At 38.4% G+C, this 15468-nt stretch overlaps 1 protein-coding gene across 2 annotated transcripts in view; it reads right to left on the reverse strand.

Annotated features, from left to right (window-relative positions):
• Positions 1–15468, reverse strand: part of LOC123871326 (nucleoredoxin-like) — a 62211-nt gene that overhangs the window by 12517 nt on the left and 34226 nt on the right. For both annotated transcript variants that reach the window (XM_045915073.1, XM_045915074.1), the window contains exons 2-3: positions 11881–12111; positions 10610–10719 (exon numbers count right to left, since the gene is read on the reverse strand). In XM_045915073.1, coding sequence (XP_045771029.1) covers positions 10610–10719; positions 11881–12111 — 341 coding nt within the window. The remainder of the gene's footprint in view (positions 1–10609; positions 10720–11880; positions 12112–15468) is intronic.

The following is a 15468-nucleotide window of genomic DNA, read 5'->3' on the forward strand; positions in this document are numbered from 1 at the left end:
CCGCGCACGTCATACCTTCCCCACCTACCTGTGTGTCTATAGATACAGCTGTTTGCTTTTAATCTTTAAGGCTTGGACAGACGTGATACCATGCGACGCGCGTTTTAAAAGATTACAGGGGAACATTGTAACTTAAGTTGTATAAAGACTAAAACTACCTAGATTTTAGCTCGGCTTTGTTTTCGACTTAACCAACATTGGTTAGCGTAGAAAAATTCTAATTTCGAAAATATTTATTTTATGTAGGCCTAACATGAGGAGGGCTTTACCCCCAAACTGAGGTAAAAAGTAATTTAAAAAACCAAAAACTCGACTGCGTAAATACCAAAAAATATAGTAACTATGATGATTAAATCATCGTCATTTCTGCGTCGCTCTTAAAAAATATGTTGATTCAGATGGTATGTTTAATCTCATTCAGAGTGAGGTCAAAGGGAGGCACAAAAGAAGAGGTCGAGGCGAAGGGTCCGTGAAATGGTTTGCGCAAGTTGCGAGAAAGCCAGAAGGCCAATTAGTGGAACAATGTTGCAACTCGCAGACAGGACCGCCCCGGAGTGCTGTGGAGTATCGCCGAGGGGAGTTCTGAACAAACTCTATGCGTTCGCTGAACAAAACACAAGTTGATGCAAATAATACCTAATCGTTATCTTTTTTTTACAGTTTTCTCATATTTAATTGTAATAAATATATTAGGAACAGAATTTAACAGTTCTTATCTAGTTATAATCTCATCCTCACTTGTGCGTCGCTCTTAAAAATGTTGTTTCAGATAGTATGTTTCATCTCATTCTGAGCCAGGCCGAGGCGAGGCGAAGGCACAAGAGGCGAGGCCGAGGCGAAGGGTTCGTGAAATGGTCCGAGCAAGTTGCGAGAAAGCCAGAAAGCCAATTAGTGGAACAATGTTGCAACTCGCAGACAGGAGTGCTGTGGAGTATCGCCGAGGGGAGTTCTGAACAAACTCTACGCGTTCGTTGAACAAAACACGACGCGTATTTCGTACGAATCTAAAAACAAGCTATTAAAATTATATGGTGTTTTCTGAATGGACCTGTGAAGATGTGAGTTTGTAAGCTTTAAAAGGGCTTTTGTTCTCTATTTATAACTAGGTACTTATTTATATTATTTTATGATAGAGTTTCTGCCTACAGTCCAAGGAAATTATCTAAATGATTTCTTTTAAATACATATCAAAAATTGCGGAACCGGCAGGATTCGAAAAGATAATAAAAAATATATTTAGAAAGTACGTATACCATAATTTGATAGAAAGGAAAGTTTTTACAAAAGTCAAAAGCTTCATCGAAAACAATAGATTTGCACAATCCAATTCCGTAGTTTAAAATGTTGAAGTTTTTAATCAATAAATTGGGGGAACAATAGAAGTTCAGGTGGTTTCAAATCGTATAGCCTTCAATTAAAGTTAGCTGATAACGACGCGACGTGGGGAATCTATTGTGAATGTACAAATCAAATAGGAGCTAAACCAAGACAGACAGACAGACAACAAAGTGATCCTATAAGGGTCCCTTTTTTCCTTTTGAGATACGGAATCCTAAAAATGATTTAATTTCACGAGGAAATAGAAAAGTGCAACAGATAATTCCACGCGGACTAAGTTGCAAGTCCTTAAATAACATGAAATAATATAAATGAATTTACCAACCAAAAAAAGTGTATCAATTACATCGAGACGACATTCTGGACAACAAACTTCGAGCATTCACAAGCCACCACAAAAACACGACCACCCAACCCGAGTACTCAAATAATTTCGTGGCTTGATTACAAGGTACTTTAGTGAGCTTCTCAGTTCGATGAATTTTTCCCGTCTTTCGTTATGCTTTTAGTTTTTAGACGAAAGCAGTTTCATGGAATGATATCAAAAGTTTTACCCGTAAGTAGTAGGGATTCTTCGAGTTTCGTATTTTCGGAGAAAGGAAATTGATAGCGGAATGGAGATAGATACATATACTAATAGATATAAATGGAGACAACGCGACGGTGAAATCAGACTTGGGCGCGTTTGGGATCCTCTTAGGTTAACGTAATTAATTATCACGGTATCACCACTACATCACTGTTTGGCAATCAGAAAGTGTCCAGTAGTACTCAATTTGAATAAATGACTTTGACTTTGACTTTATCCTAGTGGTTAAGACGGGCCTTCTAGTCGGGGGGTCATGGGTTCGATTCCGGGCATGTACGAGTATCTCTAACTTTTAGAGTTACTCGTAGGTGCGTTTTAAGCAATTAAATGTTGCTTTCTTTAACGGCGAAGGAAACGGCCCCAGAGTTCTCTTATAATGTTTCCAAAGGAATATGAAGTCATGCCACCAGCATGGTAGACTAAGGCCAATTCTAAACAACATTGGCGAAGTGCATTGTGCTGGTGTGGCACTACTAAAAGCCATTATACAAAATAAGAAGAAGAAGACTATGGCCAAAATCCTTCTCATTCTGAGAGGCGACCCGTGCTCAGTAATGAGCCGGCGATTGGTTGTTAAACTGATAACCCCAGCGTCGCTGAAATTTCTGAAACCCCTTTTTGGAGGTCCTTTTAGACTTGTAAGAGATTGTAGATTTACTTATCTCTTATGAGTATCTAGTTTATGCCCGCGACTTAGTCTGTGTGAACTACACTTTCAGACCCCTGTTTTACCCCCTTAGGGGTTGAATTTTCAAAAATCCTTTCCTTGTCTTAGTCTGCGTCATACATAAAAGCTATCTGCATTCCAAACGGCCTAATCCGTCCAGTAGTTTGAGCTGTGAGTTGAGAGCTGTTTGATCAGTCAGTCAGTCACCTTATATTTAGATGACGGTGAAATGGCTTGAGAAGTTTCACTTCGCTTGTCCCTCTGCCCTGAGCAACTCTTGATAACCCCTGAGCGTTTCGGATTACCCCCGACCCGCCATTGAATTTTATGAAGGACGAGGGTAGCTTGTAATTATTTCGAAGGGAGCCGTCTCAAACGCTACATTTAACGATTCGCGTTATATTTTACGCGCATTCTACGTGCTCTGCATTTAATAGGCTTTCTTTAGCTTCGTCATTTGAGCAGCCTTGACTTTTTTTTAATTTATAGACTAGAGCTTGGCTGCAGTCAGACCTGTTGGCAAGTGATGATGCAGCCTAAGATGGAGCGCGCTTGCCCAGAAGTTGTCTATTCACTCTTGACTTGAAAATACCTATATCAAAAGTGAAGAGGGAAATTGATGGCGGGAGGGCGTGCCATATCCTAGCGGTTCGAATTAGAAACGAGGAGATAGGTTTTGATTTTCTTGATGAGTCTTGACAGACTGACAGACAGCGAAAGGTTCCTCTTGTCTCTAGAAATAAGGAACCCTAAAAACTACTGGGCTGATTCAGATTTTATCTATACTAATAATATTATACAGGGTGGTCAAAAAGTCGTGGATCAAACGAAATAGGGAGATAGAGGAGATCATTTCCAGCAAAAAATATTTCTACAGCATGGCCTTATTTAAATTGCCCTAAGAGTTATGAATATTTTTGAGATTTTTAACAAAATACCAGATTCTCTTACAATTAGACTAATTTAAAAAAAATGAGATAAAAAATAATAAAACAAACGATGCTGTGTCATTACTAGATAATGTATCAGCACTACAAACCTTCTATTGAGGCTCTGGGTGCCAAATTACAAGAGCAATTAATTTTTTTCCAAAACTTTTAAAGCGTTACCAAAAATTAAATGTCACTTTAAAAGCGCACTGTGAAAAAAAAATGTACTACGGAAAAGTACTTTTAAGTAAAAGTTCTGGCACGTGGTGGTAGTGAACAGTTTCTGTTCTTTTCACAAATTTTAAGTGTGACAAGCACAGTGATGTTTCTAGCATTCCAACGCACAAAAAACTAGCAGTTTAACTAGCAGCATGATAATCTTCAAAATTATTTTGAATTAAACTAATCTACTGAAATTTGCACCTTGATATCAAAAAACAATTATAATACCAGAATTACGAAACAAAGAGTAATGTGTTATACCTCATTTAAATTGGCATTAAATCAGCAAGTTTTTCTGATACAGGGTCACTTTTCCGTAGTACATTTTTTTTTCACAGTGCGCTTTTAAAGTGACATTTAATTTTTGGTAACGCTTTAAAAGTTTTGGAAAAAAATTAATTGCTCTTGTAATTTGGCACCCAGAGCCTCAATAGAAGGTTTGTAGTGCTGATACATTATCTAGTAATGACACAGCATCGTTTGTTTTATTATTTTTTATCTCATTTTTTTTTAAATTAGTCTAATTGTAAGAGAATCTGGTATTTTGTTAAAAATCTCAAAAATATTCATAACTCTTAGGGCAATTTAAATAAGGCCATGCTGTAGAAATATTTTTTGCTGGAAATGATCTCCTCTATCTCCCTATTTCGTTTGATCCACGACTTTTTGACCACCCTGTATACTTACTTAGTTTTTAAATAAAGTTAATTTATCATTTATTGGTTTAAAGTAGGTATTAAACGTTTCGGACACAATGACGTAATTGCTTGATGAAATATTATTGGATTAATTAATATTCAATCAGTAACTCAATTACGATAAATTGAAAGAATTTCGTTCTCAATTCTGTCCCAACAGGCGGAGTTATGTACGTTATATCACATCCGAGTACGGAACCCTCGGCGCGCGAGTCTGACTCGCACTTGGCCAGTTTTTCACAGGCTCAACCGCGCTATGTTCCTGTGAAAAAGGACCCCGAATGGGTTAGAAACTAGTCAGGCTTATGTCGACTAAACACCTGAGTACAGCCGGTATTATGTCGCACCGAAATGGCATACGCCGTTAGTTAGCCAACTCCCTTAGTGATATGGCTAACACCCGGGAGATGTTAAGACTGTTGAACCGGTATGAGCTATTCTTAAGCCATTTTGCCCCCCTATATTTTATTAAACACTGCATTTATGTAAAACATGTATATACTACTTTGTAGAATATTTCCTGTTTTATTAAATTGACAGACAACATTTTGCAATTTATTCATAGTTTATCTTTTATTGCCTAAAATACCAAAAGAATATTACTGAATTTTGGATTTCGTGTCATCTTTGACGTTCACTACATCAAAAGTTACTTGGTCGATTCTCACAAAGAGATATATTTACCAAAGAAAAGGTCCTGAACTAATAAGATGACAGAACCAAATCTTTCGTTTGGCATTTTTTACATTATAAAAGTTCAAACAAAAAAGTCATAATTTCATAAAACTACAGACACATAAAACTGTCATTTAGGTGGGTTATTTATCTTCATTTATAAATAAAACTAAGTACTCATTAAAGAAGAACATATTGGCAATATATACAGAAAAAAAATCTAAATTTAATTAATATTTTTTTCCAAAAAATAATCTTGAAACACACTACAAAACCGTGCAACGAGCAATAGTAAATTGAACTAGGAAATTAGTACCGGCCGAGGCCTCTCCGAGAACGGACGTAACGCTTGTTTGCTTAGCAATTGTTATCGGATTATTTACGATTTACCTGAAATTGTAGTGCGACTATCACTTCTCAATACTAGGTATTTTTAATACTCGCTATTTTTTCTTAAAGATAGATAAAAACTTTTTGTATGTTTTTAAATTGTGTTTATATGATGCTGTAAGGAATTGCATTCCTAAATCCTGGTGATCCCTCGGGATTTTTAAAGGATCATCCGTTTAGATGTTTTTACGTGGTACAGAAATGCGTTGCATCCCTGGGACGTGCTATTACGGATAGGCTACTTTTGTCCTGGAAAATCAAAAGTTCCCACGGGATTTTTAGAAACCTAAATCCACGCGGGCGAAGCTGCGGGCATCAGATAGTTAATAAATAAGTATTGCCTCGAGCAAATAGCTGCATTGGTATCTATTGTTCCCTTTCATTGAAAGGGAACAATTTAATTTTCAAAATTTGAAAAGATTGTAAAACGCGATTTCGGTATAGAATAGATTAATGCCTACCAGAGCAGTGGCTTTGATCTATATTTTTAATAATTTCTAAAAATTAAATTTTTAACTGCTTTAATTTTACATGGGTTTCACATTTATTTCAAAAGCTTTTATAAATTTGTAAAACTCAATACTCAAGGTTTCATTATACTGTTTGTGATAAGGAAAACCATGTTTTTTAAATAAACAGAAAGTTGAATTTTGTATAATTAGTTATTGACCAGAATTATAACTTTTCAGAATAAATTTTCTTAAAGGCTTATAGTTTTACAGTTATTACCGGCTGACAATGCTATATGCCAATACCCTTGCTATTTGTCCTAGCCGCTAAATAAAATTTTGATGATTCATCGTCCTTTTATGGCATTAGCGCGGTTTCTTGTAATCCATTATGATTTCTTTTTTTGTATTTGCATAATAGCATTAGTTTATTGTCTTTTACAGCATTAGTACGGTATTTTGTATTTAGATTTTGGTTGTATACATTGTACACTCTAGCATAACACCTGAAACAATAGGAATTACTATCATTTGCACGTGGTCATCCCTCGTGGATCTTTATGATGGTTTTATTTTTGAATAAAACAATTCTTTATCCAACTAAGGGAGGACTGAGTTTTCGGCAGCTATGAATAGTACGTGACAGGTCGAGATGGCAATCGAGGTATGAGGCGGGGGACGTTCTGCACACCCGCACATCACCCGCGCTATCCCGCACCGGATTAGCCCAGGGATTGTGTGGGTGTACGGGGCGTCCCCACCTTGATTGCCATCACAACCTGTCACGTGTTGTGTTGCGTGTTTGTTTGTTTATCGACTCATCAATTCACTTATTACTGCCAAACTGCACATTAGATTTTGATAAATGAGATCTCTCTTTGGCTTAGCTTTACCATTCCGTATGTTAGAGGCTATATTGTCATATGTCATAAAATTTTCCGATATGTCATAAAAGAACTTATCATAATCAAAACGAATGTAAGAGATATAACCTACAAAACCCAAAAAGTATATCGAAATTGGTATTACCTACACATGACATGAAAAAGAAATGTATATCAAGAAAAAATAATCTTGAAATGGATGGATCGAGTTCGATATCAAATCATAGCAGTTACTATGAAAATTTCGAATACATGTATATAATGATTTATACATATTCAAATATAAATCAATCATCTGCGGTGAAGTCTTTAAAAGTAGTTGGTGGGTTTTTGTACTTTCAGTTTTGAACTTTATCTTATTTTGTTTTTGTATCCCTAGCTGACTCGCGTAGCAGTGCACTTATTTTTGACTAACTGATGCCCGCAGCTTCGCCCGCGTGGATTGGTCAGATCCCCTGCAGCATCAGGATTGAGGAGTTGGACTCCAAATTTTTTATGAAACAATGTCGCAAAGTTCTTCTATCGATTAAAAAAGAAATGACGCAAATCGGTTCAGAAATCTCGGAGACATCGGTGTACATAGGTAGAAAAACACAACTCCCTTTTTGAAAGTCGGTTAAAAAAGTAGCCTATGTTACTCCCTGGTCAATTCTCTACTTGTCTGTGAAAATCCCGTCAAAATCGGTTCAGCCGTTCCCACGATTAGCCTTTTCAAACAGACAGACAGACAGACAGACAAAAATTTTAAAAACGTGTGATTCAGTTATAGTATCGTTCAAATAACCATATGACCATAATATGCGGTAATTATTTTGAAATTACAGACAGACACTCCAATTTTATTTATTAGTATAGATAAATAAATACCTACTCAAGTGTAACATCTGCATTTTTGTACCTGTTAATCCCTTTCATTGTACTGTCCATTGTTTTGCGCTTACGGTAAGTACGATTTAGTACTAACAATAAAATTTGAAAAGATTGTAAAGGACCATAAATAAGAAAAATTGCTCAATGTCTTTATGAGTATTAGTAGCATTGCATTATATTTTTGATAATATTGCAAATTAAATATTTAAGACTGTTTAAATTTTAGACGGATTTCACATTTATTTTACCAGCCCTTATAAATATATATGTGAAAATTAATATAGTAGGTGTAATTATTTATACTGTGCATGATAAGGGAACCATATTTTCGTAAATATGAATAAGGAAAGTTGAATTTTGTATAATTTCTTGACTCTCTTATACTTACACAAGTATATAAAAGATTAGTATTAAGTACTGACTACAATTATAAGTTTTATTCACTCGTACTTAATCTATAAATACAATTCACTGTTTTAAAAAAAAACGACAAACTAATACCACATACTTAAAAATATTGACAAAATAATCCGTTTGAAAATCGTCTAGGATCAAAACGGTTTGTTATAAACTAAACTGAACTCGGTACGTCCGTTCACGGAAACAAACAAAGAACCTCGGGTAAATACCTAAACTTGCCAATCAGGCTCACATGCGTTAACGCTCTTAAAACGACAACTCAATTAGACTATTTCAATAAAGAAATCTACTGATATCCTATAATACTGAGCATCTGATAATTATAGAGCATTATAGAGTCAGGATAAACTCATTATCATAGCTGAATACCCGAGATGAAAAGTTAGTTTTAGCACGCATTAAGTTTCTACGCGTAGAGGTGATCTACATAACAATGCATACAATGGCATTATATCCAACAATGCACCACAATAGCGCATATTATTATTGCGTGGAAATGGGAATTAGTTTTTCCATAGGAATTAATTGCAATGATTTTTTCTTTCTCGTATTTTTTTTTTTTGTTAGCTAAAACTTCGACCTAGGTAAGTATTTCACTAAGTCATTTTTAGTTCTGTTATTACGTACTATGAAACTTTCAAAAGAAGCTTTTTTGGACTTTTATTTGGACTTTATTTCACACAAATTCAGACTACTTACGTTAGTTGTATAGATTCAAGAATTACGGAGTGACAGAATGTTTTTATTAGGTTATAGGGGTTATAGGTAGGTATTTAGTTTGATTATTTATGACTTTCACTCAGACTCGAATGTTTTTGCATCAAGCACGAAATACCAAAAATAGCGGATAAAAATGTATTTTTTTTCAAACGAAACCACAAAACCGCGAATCGCGTGTCACGATCGGGCCCAGCTGCTAAGTATCTATTTACATTCAGCACGCACACACACAACGCATGCCTAACTGAACTTACAATCCAATGAGGACCGATTTACTTCGGCTTTTATTCGCCGAATTGAGTTTATGATAAAAAAGCAAATCCTCTTGAGCTAAAGGCGAGAGGCTAGCAAAATAAACTTTATTCAGAGCACCAGACCGTTTGGTCAAAAAACGTTTAATGAGTCAAGTTTCACCGGCGCAAAAGAATTAGTTTCGTCATATAATATTGCTGTGCTAGTATGTTGAATTGCATTTTATACCCGCAGGCCACATGCAACGCCAGAATTTCGTCGACGGCTACTAATGGTAAAATACTTTGACTCTTATGGATTCCAACTTCTTCGTACACGACTCTGAGACAGTTATTTTACAATAATTCTCTGAACCCCTAAGATTTATTAAAAATTTAGACACTTTTTATAAAAGTTGCACTATTTGGTACTTCAATACCCTTATAAATGCGAAAATATGTTTGTTTGTTATTTTGTTGGTTTGTCCTTCAATTACACCAAAACAGAGCAACAAATCGACGTTATTTTTGCATGGATTAGTTAAAGACCTGCGAGAGTGACGTAAACTATTTTTTATCCCGGAAATCAAAGAGTTCAAACAGGATATTTAAAAAGTCGCGGGAATCAGTCAGTATTATTAAACGACAAAGCGCTCTAAGCACCCACCAAGGCTCATGTCCTTTCTTAGACGTGATACTCGATGGTTTACGAGGAGTAAGTTTTGGCAAATCGAATTCCGTGGAATTGTTTGAGCAACAGCTGACGAAGTTAGCCTCGGCCCGCTCCCCAATTCCTTTACTCGTAAAAAGCTGTTTTGACGACCGCACCCGCACCCTAACCTAGTTTAAAATTTGATTCACTTAAATATGCAAGACTTCAACAGACTTTGGAATTTCACTACCTAATTTCAGATTTTACCTATATCCGTAGAAATAAGATTTCGCAATCGAGAAAGCTTAAAGATTTCTTGGATGAACAATATTTATTACACAAGGAACGCGAACGCTTAGCTTCTAATTTGCCGATTTTAACTGGCCGGCTGTTACGTAAATTCTCAGATGTAACAATTCCTGTGATACGATTCCACTCTTTAGTTAGATATCACCAAGATGACCAAAGTGTTTTGTAGTATACCCCCTGTGGGTAGGGTAGGAGCGCTGAATTACCGCTTACTAGAGTCTGACTCTATCATCATCATCATTATCATCCGATAGACGTTCATAGCTGGGCATAGGACTCTTGTAGGGACTTCCCCACGCAGTGGTCTTGCGCCGCCTGAATCCAGGGCTCTATGCGATTGATCTGATGTCGTCTATCATCTGTCTTCAAGCATTGAGGAATTTCACCGAGAAGACATCTTGAAGCTTCCCGGACGCAGCCCAGCCGAATTTTCAAAAACTGATCCATACTTAGTGATAGACACTAAGTATGGATCAGTTTTTGAAAATTCAATACCTATTGGGGTAAAACCAGGGTTCAAATTTAGATAGGCTACGCGGACCAAGTCGCGGGCATGAGGGTGCTCACCTATCGCTGGACACGAGGATGAGCTGCGTGTTGGCGTACTTGGCCCTGCGCTTGCGCACCGCTGACAATGCTGCGCACAGGCTGGGCGAGAACGAGCGGCATGGCGGACACTGTGGACAAACAGCAGCTTTAAACTGGCCATATATGATCAAGCGCATGTTTGGCCAGTTTAGTTCGCAAATTGCAGCGGATTTGAAGCGGCGTCCAGTAAACTTGACGGTGTATGGCAATTAGTTGACTGGACGTCGATTCATTTCCACGGCAAACTTGACGGTAAACTTGACCGTGTATAGCCAGCGGTAGAAGGTACTCGTCACGAAAGCAGTGCCAGAGTCTCGATTCGATCGATCGGCGGCGGTAGAATGACAGCTACAACGTCACGATCGCAATCACCTCTGATTGGTTGACGCTCGCTCCCTATTGGCTACAATGCATTGTTGCAACAAAAATACCATTTTAACCAATAGCGACAATAATTATGATTGTTATAATGATTGATACAAATCAATTTTTCATATCTCTGTGGTTTTAATTGCGATATTATTAGTAGCCGACTTTTTGTGAACAAAGCGAAAAATGCTGAGTTCACTTTGCAAAGTCTTTTAAATTGTTAACGCTGTCTTGACTTAAACTAGTCTTATAAAGTCTGGAATGAAGACTAAGTATTTAATAAACAAGGTTTTAAAGTAAGCTTGAAGATTAAGCCGTCATTTTAAAAGACTGAAAAGGGATTTGATGCAAGAGACTCTTAAGGTAAGCCTCCGAGACTGAGATAAAGGTTTTTATATTTTTTGATTGAAAACAAAGGAACAAAAATTCTGATTATTGCTACGTTTTTAGAACCTCAAGCCTCAAGTATTCTCGTTTTTACTCCCAGCACAGGTTTTGTGTATTGTAGAAAAGAAAAGGGGAAAATAGTTACGCCTAGTAACAACTGGCTAGCTCAAAAACTGTGCCCCATTTTCTTAAAAACGTCTTCAAACATGTTTCAGTAACAGTGGCCGCTAGAACTACCGTTTGTAACCTTAAGGTTAGACATGAGTTACTGCAACATGTACCAAGCTCAAGTTAGATCATACCTGGAATAGGTAGGTAGGTACTAGGTATACTGCAGCTATTTATGGGTAGGTTGCCAAGTCCTAGTTTGATGTATTGAATTTGGTGCATCGTCGTCTAGAAGACTCATTGGCGACGAAGCACGGGTCAGTTCCAAACTTCAAAGTTTGGAACATCGAAATCCAAAAGACGCATGCAAACTGGATAGACCTTACCCAATGAGCAGCAAAGTAGAAGACCCTGACAGCGTCGGGTGGTAAGTCCTCGTAGTTCCTCTTCTCTTCTCCCTCCAACTCCACTCCTCTTAACACCTCGTCCAGAGGAGGTGCAGGCCAGGGGAACCTCTCTCCTTTAGGGTCTTTGAGTAAGGCATCCCTGACTGCCCGACCCCTGATCACCAGGGTTGGGACTCCCACTGCGATGCTGTATTTTTGGGTGAGCCGCCTCTGTAACAAACAAGAGCATTCTGTTAGATGCTTGAATGGAGTTTTATAACCTAACGGTTTGAATTAAGAATGAGGAGGCAAATCGCAAACGATCACAGAATCAGGCAGTGTATAAAAAATCTCTGTTGATTTTTTATACACTCTGTCAAAATATGTATTTTTTAGAAATTTTTGTGTCGGGGGTTTAAAATTGTTAATTTAATTCTTACTAGAGGATGCCCGCGGCTTCGCCTGCGTGGATTTCGGTTTTTTTAATCCCGTAGGAACTCTTCAATTTTCCGGGATAAAAAGTAGCCTAAATGCCCTTCATCGGGATGTATTCCAAGTCTGTACCAAATTTCATTAAAATCGGTTCAGTGGTTGGGCCGTGAAAACTTAACAGACAGATAGACAGACAGACAGAAAGACAGACAGACAGACACACTTTTGAAATAATTACATACACATTACGCACGATGCCAGTGCGTCGTCTTATTAGAATTTGGCTGGATACTTATGCTACAAAATAATATATAATGCTAATACCTATTGGTCGGATAGTAATAACTGGTCTAATTAGAAAAATAGAAAAGGGCTGATAATCTTCAAATGGCTGAACAGATCTCCTTAGGTTATAGCTAAGAACACTCGATCAAGCCACCTTTCAAACAAAAAAAAATCAAAATCGGTTCATTCGTTTAGGAGCTACGATGCCACAGACAGCTGATACACAAACACACGTCAAACTTATAACGCCCCTCTTTTTGGGTCGGAGCTTAAAAATTTGTTTGGAGCGTACTCCGAGTAAACCTTTCTTGAAGTTACCATCGAATTCACGTCAACCGTGCTTTTGTTCCACTTAGCAAGCTGCAGCCCGCAGGGATAAGCTATGTGACCGCGTTTTCGCTCATCAACGCAGCTCTTTAGCGGTAATCAAGCTGCACAGGACTGCTGAGCTGGAGGCTTTTAGCTGATTGCCGGCAGAGCGCCATTGTGCTGTTGCCGGCGACCTACTGATTGCAGTGCACTCTCACCGAGATTTCTTATTTTGATAATGTTTTCAGATACAAGCTGCTACTATTTAAGGGGTTCCGTACCTAAAAAGGAAAAAAGGAACCCACAGGATAATTTTTTTTGTCTGTCTGTCTGTCCGTCTGTGATGTCTGTCAAGAAAACCTATAGGGTACTTCGCGTTGACCTATAATCATGTTTGGCAGGTAGGTACTGTAGGTCTTATAGTACAACTAAAGAAAAAATGGACTCTCATCGGTGGTGTTACACCCACTAGATAGTGTTGTCCCACTAGATAAAAACATGGGGTTATTCAAGGGACGGGACCAACAAATGCCTGAAAGGCCGACAATGGATCGATGGTATCTCTGGTGCTGCAAATGTTCATGGGCGGCGGTAATCACTTTACATTAGGTGACCCGCTTGCTCGTTTGCTCGCTATTTTTTATCTATACTAATAAATAAATAGGGAGCAAGGGATGAACGGTAACTAACAACTTAACCGATCCAAATGCCAACCTCACCTGCACGCGCCGTATGGCGACGGCAACCAAGCGGTTGTCGTGGTGCTCCCTGCTGGACAACTGACGAGGCGCTGGCGACCGAGCAGTGGCGGGATAACCACACACTCAGCTAGGCAACTGGCTGAATGAGGCTACAGCAAGCCTTGGGACCTAAATAGTCTCAAAAAAGTCTGGAGAGTAGGAAAGCAGCAGAACAAACAGAAAACTATGGATAAAGCGGATCAAAAAAAGAAACTACCCCAGGAGGGTACCGGTGCTGCAGACGGTGCCGGAGAATCCCTCCCTGGAGATCTGGATACGGTTTCGTTATCGACCATAGCCAGGGCTCCAGGCCGCCCCTCGTATTCTGGGGGGGGCAAAGGTTCGCCAAACGTTCACACAAAAAATACACAAACTCACACAAGTACACACATAACTATGTCAGCAGCAGCAACCACACGAAGCGAGACTGCTGAAGCCGAAGCCGGCACCCATATAGACATTAACGAGATAGATCCATTCACACGAGGAGGGGCCGTGCAAAGATCACCACCGAACACGAACCCGGAAATTGATATGAATATAGATATGTCGAAAGAAGAGCTATCTACAGGAAATAAACAGCACATGAGCATACGAAAAACGCCGCAGTCAACTGGAATAGTTGGTATGCGTGATAGGAAGGGTTCACTTGGATCTTGTGAGAGCTTTATTGCCTATACAGCCAAGAAAGGACTTGCCGCAAAGAGGTCAAGAACCGAAGAAGACGATGGAGAAGAAAAACAGGTAGAAATAATGAGAGCAATAGCAAGGCTAACGAGAATAACAGCTGGCCTGGTGAAGATTGTCAGTGAAAATGCTAACACTAAGCTAGAAATAAAAGCGGGCGTGCGAGATCTGAAGGGCCAAATAGATCATCTAAATAAAAAAACTGGCGAATGGGAATGGGAAACGACTCCTCACAAATTCAAAGCAAGGGCTGTAATGAAAAACACTAAGGAAACCAGTACACAAACAGAGACCGAAGGTGTAGTAATAGCACAGGGTGATACTCAGAATCTAATCTATAAGGATAGCAGTTCACAAACTGAAGGAGAGTTAGAGAGAAATGACCACAGTAACAGGCTAAGTGACCTAAAACATAAGATAGCATCGTGCGATAATTTCAACAGTCTGAATGAAATAATGGATAATGACTGGCCTGATGACTCTTTTACAGTGACGACAGTAGAAAACGTGAACCCTCTGACATACGATAGAAGTTGGGACATCGCCCTGATAGCAGTGCCGGGTACTGAAGAGCAAGAGAATCGAAAAGGAATAAAAAAGCTGATGCAAAAAAGTTACCCGGAAGCAATCGAGCTCCTAGACGAAAGTGAACCAGGCAAAGTTGAGTACACAGTTCACACATATAAAAGCTCAAAAAAAAATGTCGTGGAAGGTGAAAGATATGTTTTCGTACTACCGTGTATGGAAAAATTTGAAAGTAACGAAGAAAAAGTATATACACAAGCAGAGGAACTGAAAAGAAAATGCGAAGAACAAAACAGACCAAAAAGACTGGCTATTGTAGCCGATAGGGACATTGACAAAGGGTGCATTAGGAAAATATTTGAAGTAGTGTACAAAGGCTGGGATATAAGACTGCTCGTAAGTGGGAACGAGGCCCAAAAGATGAAACCAGTGAAACGCAAAGCAGAGACGCTAGTAGTTAAAGGAGAAAGTACTTACGCGGATGTATTAAAGAAAATGAAAAACAGTGTGAAGTCGACTGATCTACAACAACTAGGCGTTAGTGTGAAATCTGTAAAGAAGGCAGGGGAAGGGAAGGTAATGATGAAAATCATTGGAAATCCAAAACAGA

The sequence above is a fragment of the Maniola jurtina genome, chromosome 13, assembly GCF_905333055.1.
Source record: "Maniola jurtina chromosome 13, ilManJurt1.1, whole genome shotgun sequence".
NCBI classification, from domain to species: Eukaryota; Metazoa; Arthropoda; class Insecta; order Lepidoptera; family Nymphalidae; genus Maniola; species Maniola jurtina.